Source organism: Mobula birostris, chromosome 21, assembly GCF_030028105.1.
Source record: "Mobula birostris isolate sMobBir1 chromosome 21, sMobBir1.hap1, whole genome shotgun sequence".
Taxonomy (NCBI): domain Eukaryota; kingdom Metazoa; phylum Chordata; class Chondrichthyes; order Myliobatiformes; family Myliobatidae; genus Mobula; species Mobula birostris.
The window spans coordinates 13356303-13378890 of record NC_092390.1 but is presented as its reverse complement, the minus strand read 5'-3'; the positions used below and the strand labels follow the sequence as shown (position 1 = coordinate 13378890).

Here is a 22588-nt window from a genome sequence, read left to right as displayed (position 1 = left end):
AGCTACTGTATATTAAGAGCAAAAGGATAGCTATTGACAAAATTGGCCTTTTTGAATATCAGTGTGGTCACCTATGCATGGAGTCAAAAGAGATGGGGTGTGGGGGAAATTTTTTTTTTGTATCTGTACTCATTCAAGAGACACAGGGTCTGTAGAACTGAGGCAAGGGTAGTGAAGTCATGAACTATATCCATATTGCAGAGAAGAAGTGTTCACTGGTTTGAAGTGAATTAGGGTAGATAAATCCAAAGGACCTGATAAGGTGTCCCTCAGACCATGAGGGAGACCAGGACAGATATTTAAAACATCATTAGACAAGTATGAAGTGCCGGAGGGCTGGAGAATGGTTAATGTTGTTCCATTGTTTAAGAAATACTCTAAGAATAAGATGGGAAATTGTAAGGTGGTAAACCTGACATCAGTGTGGATAAGTTATTGCAAGGTATTCTAAGGGACCGGACATGTATCTATTTGGACAGACAGGGCCTGCTGATGGATAGTCAACATGGCCTTGTGTGTGACAGGTTATGTTTAACCAATCTAATGTCTTGAGGTTACCAAGAAGGTTAATGAAGGAAAGTTGGTAGATGTTGTTCACATGGATTTTTACAAGGCCTTCAACAAAGTCCTGCACGGAAGGCTGGTTTACAAGGTTCAGTCACTTGCCATTCAGGATTAAGTAGTTAATTGGATTCAATATTGAATTGGTGGGAGAAGCCAGGAGTGGAAAGGGAAATGACCAGTATGAAAATGTTGGGGGGGGGGGGCTTCCCTCCCACCCCACACCTCCTTCCTGACCCACTGAGTTCCTCAAGCATTTTGTGTGTTGCTGCAGGAAGTTTAACCTGATGCTTTATTTTCAGAGAGGTAGGCACTGCACATGCTGGAATTTGGAGCAAATTCACAAACTGCTGGAGAAACTCACAAGTCAAACAAATTTGGTCCTGAGGCGGGGTCTTAACTCAAAACATTGACAAGTGCTTTTCTCACCCCTCAGATATTGCTTGACCTGCTAAATTCCTCCTGCAGTTTGTTTATTGCTTTGTTATTTTCAGCCTGTGAGCATTAAATTATGAGACTTACCATGCTGTATCTTAGTTTGATAGTGTGGATTTGCACCAAAAAGTTAGCTTATTATCTTTGATTAATTTTATTTATGTAATATTTTTGGTTTATGTCTGATGGGGAAAGATATGAGCACTACCAATATATCTATCATTTTGGGATTATTGATGTGTATTTCTTTATCCAGATGGTGTGCTTGATCTGTCTACTAAGAAAAGTCCTTGTGTTGGCAATGTTTCTGCAAGCAAGTTTCTGGATTGCTCATCCTCTACTGTTTTAGCCAAAGGGTAAGCATGAAGATTGTCTGAAATACCTATGTCATTTTGAGTGTATCACCTTTTTAAATACAGGAACACTGGATATTTCTGTGCCCTCAATAATTTTAAGGGATTTCCCCTTTGACTTCAACAATGTGTTACTTATCAAATTTAACTTACTACACCTTGGCATTTTATTAACTCCATTTGTATCATATTGCTTTCATTAAAGCAGTCCTCAATTAAAATATTTACATTTTTAAGGATATTTGCCTGCTATATTTTCAGCATTTTCAAATTTGTGTATTAAAATTTAGGTTCTTTTGACATAATTTCAGCATTGGGGAGAAACTATATGTGCATTTAAAAGAGAACAAAACCCATAAACCTTTGTGTGATGAATGGGAAAGAAGGAGACTGGAAATGGAATGTTTGCCTTTTGTTGGTGTGTCTGGTCAAGCCAAAGCTACCCAGTACAATAGTGTGCTATCTGTACAGTTCTCAAATTGCACAAGGCCCCCAGTGCATGCTTTCTACATCTTGTCTGGTCACGAACTTTGCAATACGTAGTTATGTACCGGTGTACATAACCACACAGAATTTGGACCTGGAAAACCAAAGTAATATTCATTTATTTTTTCTATGAAATATATTTAAAATACTAATGCAGATGGTGATGATTTTAGTTATTTTGGAAATGGTTCAGAAATTTACCTCCAAGCAGAATGAACAGATATTGCTTGAAGTATAGAGCCTGGAATTAATTAGTGATTTTTGAAACTGAGTAATCGGGGCCGTCCATGCCTGAAGTGTTCTAGAGTTACTGGAGATAAAATTTAACTGTCCTGGACACTGAGCAGAAGATTGGGAATAATTGTTATTAAAAAGAGATTTAAAAAAACATTGAGATAGACTAGTATGATTGCATGTGGTGGAGAAATAGTTAAGAATATTGATAGAAGTGGGGGTGGGGTGAGGTTTGGAAGATAAAGTACCAACGTTCCAAGAGAACTGTGAAGAGCAATAGTAATGTGGTAAATGGAATTGGCCTCAATAGGAAAGCAGCCACTTAAGTAATTCTATTAAATAGGAAGTAAATCCAAGTTTCTTACTGAAAGACCCAAGTTTGATAGGTTTTTGAGGGTGTTACTATATGGGATACTTTGCCATGAGTGGCTATTCAGACATGCCATTTAAAAAGAGAATGGATAAGTAATTATAAAACAAATATAAGTATATTAGGAGGGAAAATGCACAAAACGCTGGAGGAACTCAACAGGCTAGGTAGCATCTATGAAAAAGAGTAAACAGTCGAAGTTTCAGGCCGAGACTCTTCATCAGGACTGGGAGAAGTCAGAATAAGGTGCTGAGGGAAGGTGAGGAAGAAGTACAAGGTGACAGGTGATGGGTGAAACTGGGGGAGAGGTGAAGTAAAGAAGCTAGTAAGTTAATTATTAAGAGGGAATGTGGTTATAAGAGTGGACATGGGCACTGGGAGCCAAATAGTTACCTCATTCTGAAATTTCTCTATATAATAATTATCTTGGAGTCCAGGTCAGGGGAGGCATTTAGAAATGTTGCTGTTGAACTGAGCTTGGAAAGAGATGCTATGAGAGTTCATGCCAGTCAATTTTGAAATGACGATTAAGTACGGGTTTGCTCTGCCTGAGGATACCAATTTAGAATTGTCCCCTTCAAGCTGTCCAAATGCAATAAGACGTATGAAGAAAGAATTAGTTCTGAAAGGAATGCTATGTGAATAAAATAGGACACATTCAAACTTCCTGGAATGCTTCCAGGTGGAGCTAGGAACCCCATTGAAATATTATGACTGCATATATATTTGCTTATCGCAATGTTCAAATTCGGGTCTTATAACAGAGAGATAAGGTACAGATAGGTGGATTGTGCATTATTCATCTCCACAACTTTGCCTGGTGGACCAACTGTGTACAAGTTCCAGAGCAAATATTTTGATTTTGTGAAATTCATTTAAAAAAACAGGCTGCGATCCATGACCTTCTCAAGCCTCCACTTTTTCTCAACTCCAGTACCCCAAATTACTAATTTCTTTGCCTGGGTTAGAAGCAGGAATTGTTGGAAATTCTCAGCAGGTCAGGCAGCATCTGTGGAAAGAAGGGTTTAATGTTTCATTTTGAAGACACTTTATCAGACCCTTTCTCTGATTGCACCAAGTCTCCAAATATGACAAACTATAGTTGGCATTCCTACTGGTTACTTTATTTATTTAAAGAAAAATTACAGATTTTATTTGAAAAGTAAAATGGTGATGGTCTGGTGTGGACCCTTTCTCTAATGACCAGAATTCAGTACATCTATTTTATATGATTGTGAATAGTGAATAGTTCTATTAATTACTGTTGTAATTATAAAGACAGGAAGATTCTGCGTTCATTTGCCAGTGTAGAAAACTGGATGATAGGAGAAGATTCTGCAGATGTTGGAAACCTTGAGCAATATACTGGAGGAACTCGGCAGATCAGGGAGCAATAAAATGAGGCGAATAAACATTTGATGTTTTGGGCAAAGATCCTTCATTCGGACTAGCTTCTTCCCTCTTCCTTTCCAGTCCTGCTGAAGTGTCTCAGCTCAAAACGTTAGACTATTAATTCCCCCCATTGATACTGCCTGACTTGTTGAATTTGTCCAGCATTTGTGTGTGTTGCTGAATCAGAGGATAGCAGTGAACAGACCTGAAATCAATTAATGTTGAGGAGCTAGCCCTCTTCCTCATTCCAATTCCCACTTGTGGGGTGGAAAGAGGAATTGCTTGGGTAACTTTATCTCTTAAAATACAGATAACAGATAATTGTACTTGATGCCATGGAAATATTTGATATTCTCATCTGATCATTCCCTCAAAAATAATTGGCATTTTCTTTTACATTACAATAATCAAAAGTACTTCACTGACTGAAATGATTGGAGATGTCCTGATCTTGTAAAAGATGCTCTGTGAATGCTAGTTCTTTCTTTTAGGATAAAACCTAATCTTTGAATTTCACAAGCTGGGTCAACCAGATAAGCTGTTATGTGCAGTGTATTCTGAAAAAATATTTGCAATTCTTGTATAGTAGGGCCTATATTTCCAAATGGGCTATGACTTTTTCCTTTTAATTTGGGTGAAATAATTTTGTAGAATTGCACAGCAATTTCACTATATTGGCTGCATTAAAATATTGAACAGATTTGTTACATTCTTGGCGTAAATGAAGTTCATGGCTGCTGCTAAGTAGGATTTTGGAGCATTAATCCATTAGTTTCAGAGGTTGTTTCCTTCCATACGAAATTGTCTCATAGGTTTAGTACTTGGCAAAATAGAAGTGCTGTAATTTACAGAGATCGTGGTGAACACAGTCCAATTAAAAATTGCAAGATGGCAGCACTGTATTCTGGAAAGGACCAGTTATTTGAAAGCTGATTTTTGTTTGTCTATGAATCTGATCCTTAATGCTTCCCTTGTATTTCTCTGTTGGTGTAGTAGTCACTTTTTTGACTGCTGGTGCTTGTTACAATTTTACTTTCACAAGATTACAATAGCATTTACATAAGAAGTGGAAATGCATGATGACCTCAGTAATAGAGCTACAATAAGGAAACTTTACCTTCAGACTAATTTTAGGTGCTTCTCCCTGGTGTCTAACAGCATGCTGGAGATATTAAGTGGAAATTGTATAAGTAATTAGAGGCCATCTTCAATTGTACAGTTTCCACTTGATTATTTACAGAATAGAATGGATTTGATTTTTTCTTTTTTCAGTCTTCTGAAGATGATCTATTGGTAAGTATTCAGAGTTTAGATGAAGCTAAATAGAATCTGGGTTCCAGTCAACACATCAGGTGAATATTAAAAATACTCCGTTAAAGTCAGATCTGAGTAAAACTTAGGAGACCAGCTTCTTATAGTTACAACAGTTTATTGCGCACCCTCCTGCAGGAGTTCGCGACCCAGTTGTCAAACGGAAGGCATGTAAGTACTGCCACCATCTGACAAGTGGGCCCCCTCTCTCCAGTTACAGCCGTATATTTATACGTAGTAAGCCCCATACATTACTGTTGCAAAATGTCATTTGAACTGGTACACCCACCAAGTCTGTTGGTGCAAAACTTAGTTACTGATAAGAGAGTCTGCTAGATCAAAGCTCAACTACAGATGGATGTGCTGTCCATTCCTTATTAGTTATTCCCTTTGCTAGGCCCTGACTTAATTACAGATGGATGTTCATTCCTGTCCTTATCAGTGAGTCCTCCTTTCCCTACTCAAACAAGGGTACAATGTACAATGTTATCAAACATTTAATGTCTCTGCACACCAAGGGAGAACTAGTATAAGTTGTTGTTTTTTTTTTTAGCTAACTGCTGAGGACAGGGTTTACTTCAGTTCAAAAATTCCTATTCAGGCCCAATTATTCTTTTAGCCAGAGGTTACATAGGTTCAAAATGATTTTTTTATCCTAAATTCCTCACTCAGGAAAACTTCGAGATTATGTGCAAGTTGTTACCAAGATTCATAGAAAATTATTCATAAATAATTATTCCAGTTGTCATTCCTTGCTTCTTGCAGTGTATTGCTAGCATAGCTTTATTGCTGAATTTGTTTGATTCACAAATAATCAAGTTCAATTGTTATTCAACCTTACATGAACTTGTATGAATACAGCCAAATGAAACAATCTTACTTCAGGGCAAAGGTGCAAAACACAGTACCAAAAACCATGCACAACACAAGGAAGGACAGTATTTCCACCCAGAGTTGAACTAGGGTCTCCTGGCATGTAAGGTGAATGTTCTCCATATTGGTTAGGTTGAGTTGTTCTCAAATCTTGGCAATTTACTCACAATCATCTCGTCACCATGTGAGAAGATGTTGTCAGTGCACTGTTGATTGTACTATGTTCTCAATGCCTTCATATACTTGTCAGTTGATTGGTCTTCATTTCAGAAACCGATTGTGATGTTGGGAAGAAATCAGTTTGCTAATTGGTTATGTGGTGAACGAATCAACAACAGGATTTCCTCCCACATCACAAATGGTTTCTGAAATGACGACCAATCAGCTGATTGATAATTGTGTAAAGGCCAAGCAGTCAGAGGACACACCACAGTTAACAACACACTGATGTTGTCTCCTTGTATAGTGACAAAATGTTTGTGAGTAAATTGCTAAGTTCGGAGAACAACTCAAACTAACCATCAACCACCCGAGCTTCACATTTAACAAGTTCACAGACGTTTTGGGAATCACTAATCAGAAAAGGCAGAATACTAATGTGTAGCTTAGGGTTATATTAAAAGAGTATGTATTTTAGTTATCACTTTAACGTAAGGAGGTCAGTTTACTTTAAATTTTGTTTCAAAGCTTCCATGGCCCAGAGGGAAACCAGTAATAAACAATATTAAAAGTGCATGATCTTTATAGATAAAATAACTTTTTGCCAATGAATTTGACCATAAACCTCATTTCAGTAATAATCCATTGCAGTTGTGCGTTCATCTCAAACTTCATGTGTTCAATGAGAGTCAATGTATTTGATCATCACATCCACGTGTTCGTGTGACATTGATTCAAGATTGTTTAATGGCATTTCCTATACACAAGTGTAAAGAAAAACAGAATTATTATTCCTGATCCAGTGCAGCACAAAAACAGATTAGAAAAAGACTACAATAAAAATAATTTTAAAAATATATAAATAAATAGCATTGATTGTATGTCCATAAAGTGATGCTAGGCCGTATTTAAGGTTGTTCGTCCATCGTTGACATCGATGAGGACCTCGACACCATAATGATGGTGTTGAGACTAGCGTGTGATTTGGATTTAAGTGAGGGAGAGTTGCGCAGCGTCAGCCTCACTCTCTCTTCCCAATTCCCATCTGGGGCCAGTGGCAAGACAGAGTCTAGACAGCTGGAGATGGGACTAGGAGCAGTGGATGACCAGGACGTCTTCTGTGTCTTGTTCTGCTCTACACATTCCACGACGCTTGCAGAGACTGCCGCCTTGACCGTTGGACCTTCCATTGGTCTCGTCCGCTCAATCCGCCGGAGTCTGTCTTCATATGCTGGGATAGACAACTCCCTATCTCACCGAGGGTTTGAGACCCGTCGGCTACCCTCACCTGGTTTAGCCGGCTTGTCGAAGCCATTGCCCGGGGTGTGGCCGCTGTCGCATGCAAACAGCTACGGGGAGCCACAGGTGAGAGCTGAGTGCCAGGTGGGGACCAAAGGTGGACTAACCGCCCTGAAAAGGATGCGACATGTTCCCCCATCAGAGGTGCTACCCCTCCCTGACACCCCATATATTTAAGGACTCTGACAGGAAATAACAGAGCAGTGGTGAGAGCTAGTGAGTGGAGGTGTTAATCAGCCTGTTTAGGGAAAGTAACTGTTTTCGATTCTGCTGATCTTGTACATGGCCTCCTCTCTGGGAATGGGACAGACAGTTTATGAGAAGGGTGGGTGGGATCATTCATGATATTACTGACCCTTTTCCAGCACCCTTCTGTAAGTATGTCCTTGATGGTGGGTTGGCCAGTGCCAGTGATGCATTGGCCTGTTTTGACTACCCATTGTAGAGCCTTCCTGTCCACCATAGTGCAATTTCCATACCAAGCAGTGATGCAGCTTGAGGATGCTCTCTATTGTGACAGGGTATAAATGTACAAAATCCAGCTCTCTTCGATTTCTACTGCTGTGCTGCTGATGTAAAGGGGGTTGTGTGTGTTTTGAGTTCTCTTGAATTCAATAATCTTCTCCTTTGTCTTGTTAACATTGAGGAAAAGACCATAAGACATAGAAGCAGAATTGGGACATTTGGCCCATCAAGTCTACTCTGCCATTCAATCATGGCTGATCCTTTTTTACCCTCTTCCACCCACTCCCTGGCCTTCTGCCCGTAACTTTTGATGCGGTCTCCAATCGAGAACTTAACAATCTCTGCCTTAAGTACATCCAATGACCTGGCCTCCACAGCTGCCTGTGGTAACAAATTCACCATCCCCTGGCTAAAGAAATTTCTCTGCATCTGTTTTAAATGGATGCCCCTCTATCCTGAGGCTGTACCGTCTTGTCCTAGATTCCTCCACCATGGGAAACATCCTTTCCACATCTGCTCTGTCTGGGCCCTTTAACATTGAAAGGTTTCAATGAATTACCACCCCCCCCCCCATCCTCCTTAATTCCAGCAAGTACAGACCCAGAGCCATCAAACGTTCCTTGTGTGATAACCCTTTCATTCCCGGATCATCCTTGCGAACTTTTTCCCTGAACCCTCTCCAATGCCAGCACAGCGTTTCTGAGAGGAAGAGCCCAAAACTGTTCACAATGCTCAAGGTGAGGCCTCATCAGTGCCTTATAAAGCCTCAGCATCACATTCCAAACTCTTGTATTCAAGACCTCTTGAAATGAATGTTAACATTGCATTCGCCTTCCTCACCACCGACTCACTCAACCTGCAAGTTAACCTTGGGAGTCCTTGTGCAGAACACCCCCAAGTCCCTTTGCATCTCAGGTTTTAGAATTTTCTCCCTGTTTATAATATGGTCTGTACATTTATTTCTTCTACCAAAGTGCATGACTGTGCATTTTCCAACTTTGTATTTCATTGGCCATTTTCTTGCCCATTCTCCTAACCTGTCTAAGTCCTTATACAGCCTTCCTGTTTTCTGAACATCACCTGCCCCTCCACCAATCTTTGTATCACCTGCAAACTTGGCAATAAAGCCATCTATTCCATCATCTAAATTATTTATATTCAGCATAAAAAGAAGTGATCCCAACACTGACCCTTGTGGAACACCACTAGTCACTGGCAGCCTACCAATAAAGGATCCTTTCATTCCTACTCGCTGCCTCCTGCCAATCAGCCAATGCTGTAATCATGTTAGTAACTTTTCTGTAATATTATGGATTCTCAACTTGGTAAGCAGCCTCATGTGGCACCTTGTCAAAAGCCTTCTGAAAATCCAAATATACAACATCCACTGCATCCCCTTTATCTATATTACTTGTAATCTCCTCAAAAAATTCCAAAAGGTTTGTCAGGCAAGATTTTGCCTTAAGAAAACTGTACTGACTTTGTCCTATCATGTCCTGTGTCACCATGTACTCCATAAGCTCATCCTTAACAATTGATTCTAACATCTTCCCATCTTCCTCCTTTCTTAAAGAGTGGAGTGATACTTGCAATTTTCCAGTCCTCCGAAACCAGGTTAGAATCCAATGATTCTTGAAAGGTCATTACTAATGCCTCCACAATCTCTACTGCCACCTTGTTCAGAACCCTAGGGTGCAGTTCATCTGGTCCGGGTGACTTGCTCATCTTTGGGTCTTTCAGCTTTTTGAGCACCTTCTCTCTTGTAATAGTAACTGCTCTTCCCTCACACCCTTCAACACCTGGCAAGTGTTTTCCACAATGAAGGTTGATCCAAAATACTCATTTAGTTCATCTGCCATCTCTTTGCCCTATTATTATTTCTCTGGCCTCATTTTCTAGCGGTCCTATATCCACTTTCATCTTTTTTAATTTTTCTTATATACTTGAAAAAAGCTTTTTCTATCCACCTTGATATCGTTTGCTAGCTTGGTTTCATATTTCATCTTTTCCTTCCTAAAGATTCTTTAATTTGCTTTCTGTAGGTTTTTAAAAGCTTCCCAAACCTCTATCTTCCTACTAATTTTTGCTTTGTTTTTTTTAATATAATTTTTTTATTGAATTTTCAAACTTAGTTACATACCCCTACCTAAAAGAAAAAAAAAGAAAGAAAGACTGCCTGGATATTGGAAGGTCTCCACATGCTTCATGGGATTCAAAATAAATTTAATATATTTGTTTCTTTCCCTAAAGGACCAACATCTTTATCATCGGAGCACCTATATATGCCAACCTATCTTTTGTAAATAAGGGCGCCAAATATTCAAAAATGTATCATATTTATCTCTTAAATTATAAGTAATTTTTTCAAGTGGAATACAGCTAAAAATTTCACTATTCCAACGATCCATACTTAAATACGAATCCGATTTCTAAGTAACTGCAATAGCCTTCTTGGCTACTGCCAAAGCAATTTTTATAAATTCTTTCTGGTATTTATTCAATTTAAGTTTCGATTTTATCCCTTCAATGTCACCTAATAAAAATAATATAGGGTTATGTGGAATTTGAGTTCCAGTAATTTGTTCCAATAAAACTCTTAAATTTATCCAAAAAGGTTGAATTTTGGAACAGGACCAAGTAGAATGTAAAAAAGTACCAATTTCTTGATTACACCAAAAACATTGATCAGATAAGTTTGAATTTAATCTATTTATTTTTTGCAGTGTAATATATAATTGGTGTAAAAAATTATATTGTACTAATCTGAGTGGAACATTTATTGTATTTGTCATGCTGTCAAGACATAGTCTTGACTAATTTGTTTCATCAATATTAATACTCAAGTCCGTTTCCCATTTTTGTCTTGACTTGTGGATTCCTTGTTTAAGCGTCTGTTTTTGAATCAGATTATATATAAAAGAAATAAATTTTTAAATTTTTCCTTTTTGAATTAAAATTTCAATTTCATTAGGTTTCGGCAAAAACATTGTTTGACCCAGTTTGTCTCTTAAATAAGCCCTTAATTGAAGGTAACAAAAGAAAGTGTTATTTGATGTTTTATATTTATTCTTTAATTGTTCAAATGACATCAATATACCTTCTTCATAACAGTCTCCTATACATCTAATCCCTTTTTGGTACCAATTATGTAAAAGTTGATTATCCATTGTAAAAGGAATAAGTCTGTTTTGAATCAAAGGTCTCCTTGCTAATAAAGATTTCTTTATTTCATCATCAACGTTTATCTTATTCCATAGATCAATCAAATGTTTTAATATAGGAGATTCTTTCTTTTCCCGTAGCCATTTAGATTCCCATTTATATATAAAATCTTCAGCTGTATTTTCTCCTATCTTATCTAGTTCTATTTTAATCCATGCCGGTTTTTGTTCGTCAAAGAAAGATGCAATAAATCTAAGTTGATTTGCTTTATAATAGTTCTTAAAATTTGGAAGTTGCAATCCCCCCTAACTCAAATTTCCATGTCAATTTTTCCAACAATATTCTTGACATCTTACCTTTCCAAAGAAATTTCCTCACACATTTATTTAACTCTTGAAAAAATTTCTGTGGCAATTGTATTGATAGTGTTTGAAATAAATACTGTAATCTAGGAAATATATTCTTTTTTACAGCATTGACTCTACCCACTAATGTTATTGGTAATATCATCCATTTGTCAAGATCATCTTGAATTTTTTTCGATAGTGGTGAATAATTAAGTTTATATAAATTCTTTATATCATTATCAAGTCTTATTCCTAAATACTTTATACCATTTATCGGCCATCTAAATTGGGTTGCTAATCGACATTGACTATAGTCTCCTTTAGTAAGAGGTAAGATTTCACTTTTATCCAAATTTATTTTATACCCTGATACTTTCCCATATTCTTCCAATCAAGAAGATAGTTTACGTAACGAATGCAATGGGTTTGTTAAATAAATCAAAACATCATCAGCAAATAAATTTATATTCTTCCTGATTAACTCTAAAATCCTAAATATCTGAATCAGTTCTAATTAATTCTGCTAATGGTTCTATTGCCAATAGAAATAAAGCAGGTGATAATGGACAACCTTGTCTAGTTGACCTTTTTAATTGGAATAGTGTTGAAATTTGACTATTTGTCATTACTTTAGCGTTACGATTAGTGTTTAAGGTTTTAATCCAGTTTATAAGAGGTACACCTAACCCATATTTTTCTCACAACACTCTGGAGGAGCTCAGCAGGTCGGGCAGCATCCGTGGAAAAGATCTGTCGACGTTTCAGGCCGGAACCCTTCGTCAGCACTGTGAGTTCCTCCAGCGTGTTGACCTGCTGAGTTCCTCCAGCGTGTTGTGAGTGTTGCTTTGACCCCAGCATCTGCAGATTATTTTGTATTTTCCATATTTTTCTAATACTTTACATAAAAAATCCCATTCCAATCTATCAAATGCTTTTTCTGCATCCAAGGCTACTACCATACTCATTTCCTCCCTTTTTTGTGCCAAATGAATTATACTAAGTAGCCGAGTTACATTATCTGCCAATTGTCTATTTTTAATAAATCCTGTTTGATCCATATGTATTAATTTTGGTAAATATTTAGATAATCTACTAGATAAAATTTTTGCTATTATTTTATAATCTGTGTTCAAAAAAGAAATAGGCCTATATGATGCTGGTTTTAAAGGATCTCTATCTTTTTTTGGCAATACTATTACAATCACTGTCGAGAAAGATTCTGGAAGTTTATGTGTTTTTTCTGCTTGACGTATTAACTCCATAAAAGGAGAAATTAATAAATCTTTAAACTTTTTATAAAATTCAGGCGGAAAACCACCCTCTCCTGGAGGTTTATTACCTTGAAGTGATCCTAAAGCTTCTCCAACCTCTTTTACTGTAAAAGGCATATCTAATCCCTTCTGTTCTTCCGAATTCAATTTCGGAAGAGTTATTTGTGATTTTAAAAAAATCTTTCTATCTCATTAACATCATTTTGTGATTCCAGTTGATATAATTCAGAGTAGAAACTTTTAAAGGTTTCATTTATTTCTAAAGGTTTATAAGTAATTTTATTTGCACTTGTTCTAATTGCATTTATCGTTTTGGAAGCCTGTTCTGTTTTCAACTGCCAAGCAAGAATTTTGTGTGATATCTCACCTAACTCATAATACCTTTGCTTAGTTCTCATGATTGCTTTTTCTGTTCGATATGTCTGAAGCATATTATATTGTAACTTCTTATTAACAAGTTGTCTTCGTTTTTCTCCTATCATAGGTCTTTGAGATTCTTTTTCTAATTTTGTAATCTCTTTTTCCAATTGGTCTAGTTCTACCATATATTCCTTCTTAATTTTAGATGTATAACTTATTAGCTGACCCCTCAAATATGCTTTCATTGCATCCCATAATAGAAATTTATCATCAACTAAATGAGAGTTTGTATCCAAAAAAAATTGGATCTGTTTTTTCATAAAATCACAAAAATCTTGACGTTTTAATAATATTGAATTAAATTTCCGTCTATAAGTTGCTTCTTCCTTATCCGTCATTATTATTGTCATTAATAAAGGAGAATGATCTGACAATATTCTCGCTTTATATTCCATACTTTTCACTCTGTCTTGAATATTCATTGATAATAGAAAAAAATCTATCCTTGAGTAAGTTTTATGTCTATTAGAATAGAATGAATAGTCTCTTTCTTTGGGGTTAATTCTTCTCCATATATCAATCAAATTTAAATCTTTCATCAATGATAAGGTTAGTTTTACTACTTTCGATTTTGTAACAGCCTTTTCTTGATCTATCTCAGACTGGGTCTAGACAAAAGTTAAAAGTCTCCACCTATTAATATTTTATCATGTGCATCAACCAAATTCAAAAAGGCTTCTTGTATAAATGCTGCATCATTTTCATTTGGTGCATAAATATTCATGAGTCCAAAATTTAGAAAAAAGTTGGCAGTGTATAATCACATATCTCCCCGCAGAATCAGTTATTACATTTTGTATTCTAATTGGTAATGTTTTATTGATCAAAATTGCTACTTCCCTCACTTTTGAATTAAGTGAAGCTGCAACAACACTTTCCACCCAGTCTCTCTTTAGTTTCTGATGTTCTGTTTCTGTTAAGTGTGTTTCCTGCAAGATGGCTATATCTACCTTCATTTTCTTAATGTGTTAAAATTCTTTTTCTTTTCACCGGTCGTTAAGCCTATTAACATTAAAACTCAAAAAATTCAATAAGTTAGTCATTATTCTTAACAAAATTACTACAATCTAAAACATTACTTAACATCTCAACTCTCATAGTTCCTTGGGGAGTCTCTTTAAACTTCACCATGTTGCTATGTGTCCCCCCCCCCACAATCATCCAGGCAAAAAGAAAGAAATAAAAGATAAAATATAAAAAGAAAAATAACAAAATACCCCCCTGCTAATGTTGTGAGTGAAAAAAACCACAACATTACCCCCCTCCGTTTTGTGGGTCATGGCTGTCGCCATAATTGCACAAATGAATCCCGTAGCGATTGGTCAGTATTTCTTCCAGCTCCCCCGTAATAAAAAAATTTCCCCAGGGATCGGTCCCTCCGCGACTTCCTGGTCCACACGTCCCTCCCCACGGATCTCCCACCTGGCACTTATCCCTGTAAGCGCAAGTGCTACACCTGTCCCTACACCTCCTCTCTTGCCACCATTCAGGGCCCCAAACAGTCCTTCCAAGTGAGGCAACACTTCACTTGTGAGTCTGTTGCATCTATTGCATCGGTGAAACCCGACGCAGATTGGGGGACCGCTTCATCGAGCACCTCCACTCCATCCGTCACAACAGACAGGATCTCCCAGTAGCCACCCACTTCTACTCTGCTTCCCACTCCCATTCAGATACGTCCATACATGGCCTCCTCTACTGCCATGATGAGGCTAAACTCAGGTTGGAGGAGCAACACTTCATATACCGTCTGGGTAGTCTCCAGCCCCTTGGTATGAACATTGAATTCTCCAACTTCCGGTAATTCCCTCCCCCTCCCTTCCTCTATCCCTATGTCACTCTGCCCCCTCCCCCAGCTGCCTATCACCTCCCTCATGGTTCCACCTCCTTCTACTACCCATTGTGTTTTCCCCTATTCCTTCTTCACCTTTCCTGCCTATCACCTCCCTGCTTCCCCTCTCCCACCCCTTTATCTTTCCCCTTACTGGTTTTTCAGCTGGAACCTACCAGCCTTCTCCTTCCCACCCTCCCCCCACCTTCTTTATAGGGCCTCTGCCCCTTCCCTCTTCAGTCCTGATGAAGGATTCCGGCCCGAAACGTTGACTGATCGTTTCCACGGACGCTGCCTAACCTGCTCAGTTCCTCCAGCGTGTTGTGAGTGTTGCTTTGACCCCAGCCTCTGCAGAGTATTTTGTGTTTACTTTCAGTGGCAGTCGGTTCCTGTAGTTCGACTTGTACCGATTTGCGCATGCCTACTTCTTTACGCATGCGCAATTCCCGCTTCTTCTACCCAGGGACCGCTGCCGCCGTGATTACATAGAAACATAGAAAATAGGTGCAGGAGTAGGCCATTCGGCCCTTCGAGCCTGCACCGCCATTTATTATGATCATGGCTGATCATCCAACTCAGAACCCTGCACCAGCCTTCCCTCCATACCCCCTGACCCCCGTAGCCACAAGGGCCATATCTAACTCCCCCCTGTTCTTCAACGCCAGAGATAAAATGTGTCTCATCAGAAGGAGATCCATCCTGAGCCCAAGGTTCCATCGCTGGAGTAGGCCCTTTTTTTTTTCCCCCATCTTGCGGTGTCATCAAAACGGCAGTCTTCTTCTGCTTCTGTTTACGAGGCATATCGTAAAACAGTCTTGACTAGTTTATAAGTAGTTTTCAAAAACTATTTATTAACTTTTCTTTGCTTAAACGGTACTTTGCTGATTTTTTACGGGAGAGCTGGATTTACACATCTCAATCCCACGTCATCCCATGACTTCGCCCTCTTTTGTTTTTACATTAGCTTTGACTTCCATTGTCAGCCACAGTTGTAGTTTTTGCCATTGAGTATTTCTTTGTTTTTGGAATACATCTATCCTATACCTTCTTTGTTTTTCCCAGCCAGCTCCTCTCTCGTACCACTGTAATTTCCTTTGCTCCACTGAAATACTGCTGTCAGATTTCATTACTCCCTATCTAATTTCAAGTTGAACTCAATCACATTGTGATCACTGCCTCCTAAGGGTTCCTTTATCTGAAGCTCCCTAATCACCCCCTAATCCAGTATAGCTGATTTCCTAGTAGGCTCAATGACAAGCTGCTCTTAAAAGCAATCTCATAGGCATTCAACAAACTTACTCTCTTGAAATCCATTACCAGCCTGATTTTTTTTTCCCAATCTACTTGCATGTTAGGATCTCCCATGACTATTGTAACACTGCCTTTTTGACGCACGTTATCTATTTTCCTGTTATATTCTGTGTTCCACATCCCAGCTACTGTCTGGAGGCCTGTATATAACTGCCAGTAGGGTCCTTTTACTCTTGCAGTTTCTCAACTCAACCCACAAGGATTCAACATCTTCCGATTCTATATCAGGCCTTTCTAATGATTTGATACCATTCTTTACCAGCAGAACCATGTCTCCCCCTCTGCTTACCTTCCTATCCCTCTGATACAATGTGTAACCTTGGACATGCGGCTCCCAACTACAACCATCTTTCAGCCACCATTCAGTGATGGTCACAACATTATACCTGACTATCTGTAAAAGTGCAATAAGATCATCCACCTTATTTCTTATACCCTGTGCATTGAGATATAACACTTTGAGTACGTATTTGTTACACCTTTTGGTTCTGCATTCCTAATGCACTGGTACTCACCCTACTGGCTTGCAATTTTGTTCTATCATGTGCCTGCCCTTACTAACAGTCTGACTGCATGCTATCTTTGCTTTTTTATCATCCATCCTATCCTGAGTCCCTTAACTCCGGTTCTCGTCCCCCTGCCAAATTAGTTTAAACCCTCCCCAACAAACCTGCCTATGAGAATATTGGCCCCCTCGGGTTTGGGTGTAACCCATCCATTTGGTACTAGTCATGCCTTCCCCCAGAAGAGATCCCAATGATAGAAGAATCTGAAGCTCCACCCACTGCACCAGCTTCTCAGCCAGACATTTAACTGCCAAGTCATCTTTTTTTTTCCTCCACTCACTGGTGCGTGGCATAGGTAGCAATCCAAAATTCCTACCCTGGAGATCCTGCTTCTCGCTTTCTGCCTAGCTCTTCAAATTCCCTCTCCAGTCCCTCTTTGCTTTTCCTTCCTATGGCATTGGTACCAATATGTGTCAAGACATCTGGCTGCTCCTCCGCCTCCAAAATGCTGTGGACGCGATCCAAGAAGTCCCTGACCCTGGGACCTGGGAGGCAACATATCATTCGGGTGTCCTGTTCACATCCACAGAATCTCCTGTCTGTTCCTCTGACTATTGAGTCCCCTATCACTACCACGCCTCTCTTCTCCCTCTTTCCCTTCTGCACCACAGGTCCATGTTCAGTGCCAGTAACCTGGCCTCCCTTGTGTTCCCCTGGGAGGTCATCCACCACACAGTATCTATAACAGTATATTTATTATTTAGGGAATTGCCACAGGGATTTCTCTGCTGTAACTACCCATTCGTCCCATTCCTTCTCATGACAGTCACACAGCTACCTGTCCCCTGCATCTTAGGGGTGACTACTTCCCCGTAACTCTGGAATGACACCAAACGCCCTCAAAGCTCTCCTTTTAAATGAGCGCCGCCAAGCTGTGAGAAACCTCCTCTCTGCATTGCTCCTACCACTGATTGGGAACCAGAATGATGTCAAAACTGGTTATTTGCCTGACACTAGTCCTCAAGCTCTTTCACCTCCTCTCTGTAGGCACTCATTATTGTTAGTGATGAGCCCAGCCACCTGTTGTGTCATCAATGAACTTGACGATGCGATTACCCGTGTGTTTGGCTGTGCAGCCATCTGTGAGCAGAGTGTACAGCAATGGGCTCAGGGCTCAACACACAACCTTGGGGGGGGGGGGGGTGTCACCTGCATCAAGAATGATGAAAAGGGAGGAGCAGTTGTGCATCCTGCCTATCTGAAGTCTGTTCATCAGGAAGTCCAACACCCAGTTGCACAGTGGTGTATTTAGACCGAGGAGTAGGAGATTGCTTACCAAGGTCTGTGGGACAATAGTGTTGAATGCCGAACTGTAATCCAGAAATAGCATTCTGACATGAGTTGTCCTTGTTTTCTAGGTGTGTCAGGGCCATAGCATGACATTTTTTAAATTTCAAAATATACTTTATTCAAAAATATAATTATATACAATACACCATTCAATAACTTTCCATCCTTTACATACGTTCCCATTATAGTCGTACATATCCGTACTTATGGCCACCTACGTGGCACTCCAGTTGTTCACCTTACCACATCATTGTTGAGGGGTATACTCCCCGCATGACAAATGCTGTGGCATCTGTTGTAAAACTGTTGTGTTGGTGAGCATTTAAAAGGAGAGCTTTGTGGGTGTTTGGTGTCATTCCAGAGTTACAGGGAAGTAGTCACCCCTAAGATGCAGGGGACAAGTAGCTGTGTGACTGTCATGAGAAGGAATGGGACAAATGGGTAGTTACAGTAGAAATGATTTATGATTATGATATAGTTGGAATCACAGAGACATGGCTCCAGGGTGACCAAGGATGGGAGCTCAACGTTCAGGGATATTCAATATTCAGGAGGGATAGACATGAAAGAAAAGGAGGTGGGGTGGCGTTGCTGGTTAAAGATGAGATTAACGCAATAGAAAGGAAGGACATAAGCCGGGAAGATGTGGAATCGATATGGGTAGAGCTGCGTAACACTAAGGGACAGAAAACGCTGGTGGGAGTTGTGTCCAGGCCACCTAACGGTAGTAGTGAGGTCGGAGATTGTATTAAACAGAAAATTAGAAATGTGTGCAATAAAGGAACAGCAGTTATAATGGGTGACTTCAATCTACATGTAGTTTGGGTGAACCAAATTGGTAAAGGTGCTGAGGAAGAGGATTTCTTAGAATGTATGCAGGATGGTTTTTTGAACCAACATGTCGAGGAACCAACTAGAGAGCAGGCTATTCTAGACTGGGTTTTGAGCAATGAGGAAGAGTTGATTAGCAATCTTGTCGTGAGAGGCCCCTTGGGTAAGAGTGACCATAATATGGTGGAATTCTTCATTAAGATGGAGAGTGACATAGTTAATTCAGAAACAAAGGTTCTGAACTTAAAGAGGGGTAACTTTGAAGGTATGAGATGTGAATTAGCTAAGATAGACTGGCAAATGACACTTAAAGGATTGACGGTGGATATGCAATGGCAAGCATTTAAGGATTGCATGGATGAACTACAACAATTGTTCATCCCAGTTTGGCAAAAGAATAAATCAAGGAAGGTAGTGCACCCGTGGCTGACAAGAGAAATTAGGGATAGTATCAATTCCAAAGAAGAAGCATACAAATTAGCCAGAAAAATTGGCTCACCTGAGGACTGGGAGAAATTCAGAGTTCAGCAGAGGAGGGCAAAGGGCTTAATTAGGAAGGGGAAAAAAGATTATGAGAGAAAACTGGCAGGGAACATAAAAACTGACTGTAAAAGCTTTTATAGATATGTAAAAAGGAAAAGACTGGTAAAGACAAATGTAGGTCCCCTACAGACAGAAACAGGTGAATTGATTATGGGGAGCAAGGACATGGCAGACCAATTGAATAACTACTTTGGTTCTGTCTTCACTAAGGAGGACATAAATAATCTTCCAGAAATAGTAGGGGACAGAGGGTCCAGTGAGATGGAGGAACTGAGCGAAATACATGTTAGTAGGGAAGTGGTGTTAGGTAAATTGAAGGGATTGAAGGCAGATAAATCCCCAGGGCCAGATGGTCTGCATCCTAGAGTGCTTAAGGAAGTAGCCCAAGAAATAGTGGATGCATTAGTGATAATTTTCCCACGTCGGTGGTGGGAAAACTGCTGGAGTCAGTTATCAAAGATGTGATAACAGCACATTTGGAAAGCGGTGAAATGATCGGACAAAGTCAGCATGGATTTGTGAAAGGAAAATCATGTCTGACAAATCTCATAGAATTTTTTGAGGATGTAACTAGTAGAGTGGATAGGGGAGAACCAGTGGATGTGGTATATTTGGATTTTCAAAAGGCTTTTGACAAGGTCCCACACAGGAGATTAGTGTGCAAACTTAAAGCACATGGTATTGGGGGTATGGTATTGATGTGGATAGAGAGTTGGTTAGCAGACAGGAAGCAAAGAGTGGGAATAAACGGGACCTTTTCAGAATGGCAGGCGGTGACTAGTGGGGTACCGCAAGGCTCAGTGCTGGGACCCCAGTTGTTTACAATATATATTAATGACTTGGATGAGGGAATTAAATGCAGCATCTCCAAGTTTGCGGATGACACGAAGCTGGGTGGCAGTGTTAGCTGTGAGGAGGATGCTAAGAGGATGCAGGGTGACTTGGATAGGTTGGGTGAGTGGGCAAATTCATGGCAGATGCAATTTAATGTGGATAAATGTGAAGTTATCCACTTTGGTGGCAAAATTAGGAAAACAGATTATTATCTGAATGGTGGCCGATTAGGAAAAGGGGAAGTGCAACGAGACCTGGGTGTCATTATACACCAGTCATTGAAAGTGGGCATGCAGGTACAGCAGGCGGTGAAAAAGGCGAATGGTATGCTGGTATTTATAGCGAGAGGATTTGAGTACAGGAGCAGGGAGGTACTACTGCAGTTGTACAAGGCCTTGGTGAGACCACACCTGGAGTGTTGTGTGCAGTTTTGGTCCCCTAATCTGAGGAAAGACATCCTTGCCATAGAGGGAGTACAGAGAAGGTTCACCAGATTGATTCCTGGGATGGCAGGACTTTCATATGAAGAAAGACTGGATGAACTGGGCTTGTACTCGTTGGAATTTAGAAGATTGAGGGGGGATCTGATTGAAACGTATAAGATCCTAAAGGGATTGGACAGGCTAGATGCAGGAAGATTGTTCCCGATGTTGGGGAAGTCCAGAACGAGGGGCCACAGTTTGAGGATAGAGGGAAAGCCTTTTAGGACCGAGATGAGGAAAAACTTCTTCACACAGAGAGTGGTGAATCTGTGGAATTCTCTGCCACAGGAAACAGTTGAGGCCAGTTCATTGGCTATATTTAAGAGGGAGTTAGATATGGCCCCTGTGGCTACGGGGATCAGGGGGTATGGAGGGAAGGCTGGTGCAGGGTTCTGAATTGGATGATCAGCCATGATCATAATAAATGGCAGTGCAGGCTCAAAGGGCCGAATGGCCAACTCTTGTACCTATTTTCTATGTTTCTATGTTAAAACCCCTGTGGTCATTCCCTCAAGTGTCCAATGTGGCAGGAATTGAGTTTTTGATATGTGCTGTTATCAGCTATTCAAAGTACTGCATGTTGATTGGCACTAGTGCCACCGGGCAGTGGTGTTTGGTACAGGGATGACAGTGGTTGATTTGAAGCATGTGGGGACAGCAGCTTGGTTAAGTGATGTGTTGAAGATGTCCATGAAGAACATCTCAATTTGGTATGTTGTATGGTCCAGCTGCCTTATGGGGGTTGACTCTCTGTAGAGTCCTTCTCACGTCTGCTGCTGTTAGAGAGTGGCTACTCACCTGGGAGGTGGGTAGCTTCTGTGGCCGGTGTTATGGCACGAAGCGTGCATAAAAGTTGTTTAGAGTGTCAGAGAGTAAGGTGTCATTGGTGCAGTCAATGCTGTTTTTCCTTGCATAGTCAGTAATGTTTCTGAATTTGTTGCGCATAGGCATCCTTTGCCCTCCTGATACCCAAGATGAAGTTTTCCCCGGCTGCTCTAAAGGCTGATTTAAAGCCTGGTTTATACTTCTGCGTTAACTGGGAAGCTATTACAGCGTAGGATGGCATGCGATGCTACCAAGCGGACCAATCACCGTTCTTACGGTCTGCGTTGCCGCGACGCGCGGTTACATTTTGGGAGTTGTGCGCGTCGCCGCAAACCCTACGCAAGGCCGACGCGGAACCCTTCGCGAGGGCTTGCGTTGCTGCGATGCGCACAATTCCCTAATGTAACCGCGCGTCGCGGCAACGCAGACTGCAGCAGCTGTGATTGGTCCGCTTGGTAGCATCGCATGTCATCCTACGCTGCAATAGCTTCCCATTGGGCGTCTGAAGGGTAAGGAAGGAACTTTGGCTGCAATACTTTCCATAAAGCTTTACAGACCTCCGAAATTATGGAGGACACATTTGCACGAAAAAAGATGATCCCCGAGACTACCATGACCATGAAGCCTTGCGCGGGCAGGTGAGTGCGCATGCGTGACGTACGCGAATTGCCCAGCGTCAGACACATCAATGCTCACAACGCGCTTAGACCACTTGGGTAGGTTACGGCGTCTAGTTAACGCAGAAGTATAAACCAGGTAAGAACTGTTATATCACTGGACTTCAAGGCAGCATCCTGGGCTTTTAGCATGACAAACTGAACTTGGAGCACTATTTTGTGAAACCCAAGTATGGTAAAATGCGTTCTTTGTAGATTTTCTGTGAGCAATTGAAGTGGGAAATGTAGGTTGGAGAAATACTTTGTGTAGATATAATAGC

General features: G+C 40.2%; 1 protein-coding gene across 6 annotated transcripts in view; it reads left to right on the top strand.

The window, feature by feature from the left end:
* LOC140185599 (uncharacterized) overlaps positions 1-22588 on the top strand; it is a 116442-nt gene that overhangs the window by 43381 nt on the left and 50473 nt on the right. For 4 of the 6 annotated variants that reach the window (XM_072238991.1, XM_072238993.1, XM_072238992.1 and 1 more), the window contains one exon: positions 1253-1352. In XM_072238991.1, coding sequence (XP_072095092.1) covers positions 1253-1352 — 100 coding nt within the window. Of the gene's footprint in view, positions 1-1252; positions 1353-22101; positions 22161-22387; positions 22408-22588 lie in introns of those variants that run through there. The other 2 variants (XM_072238994.1, XM_072238996.1) reach the window with 2 other exon arrangements.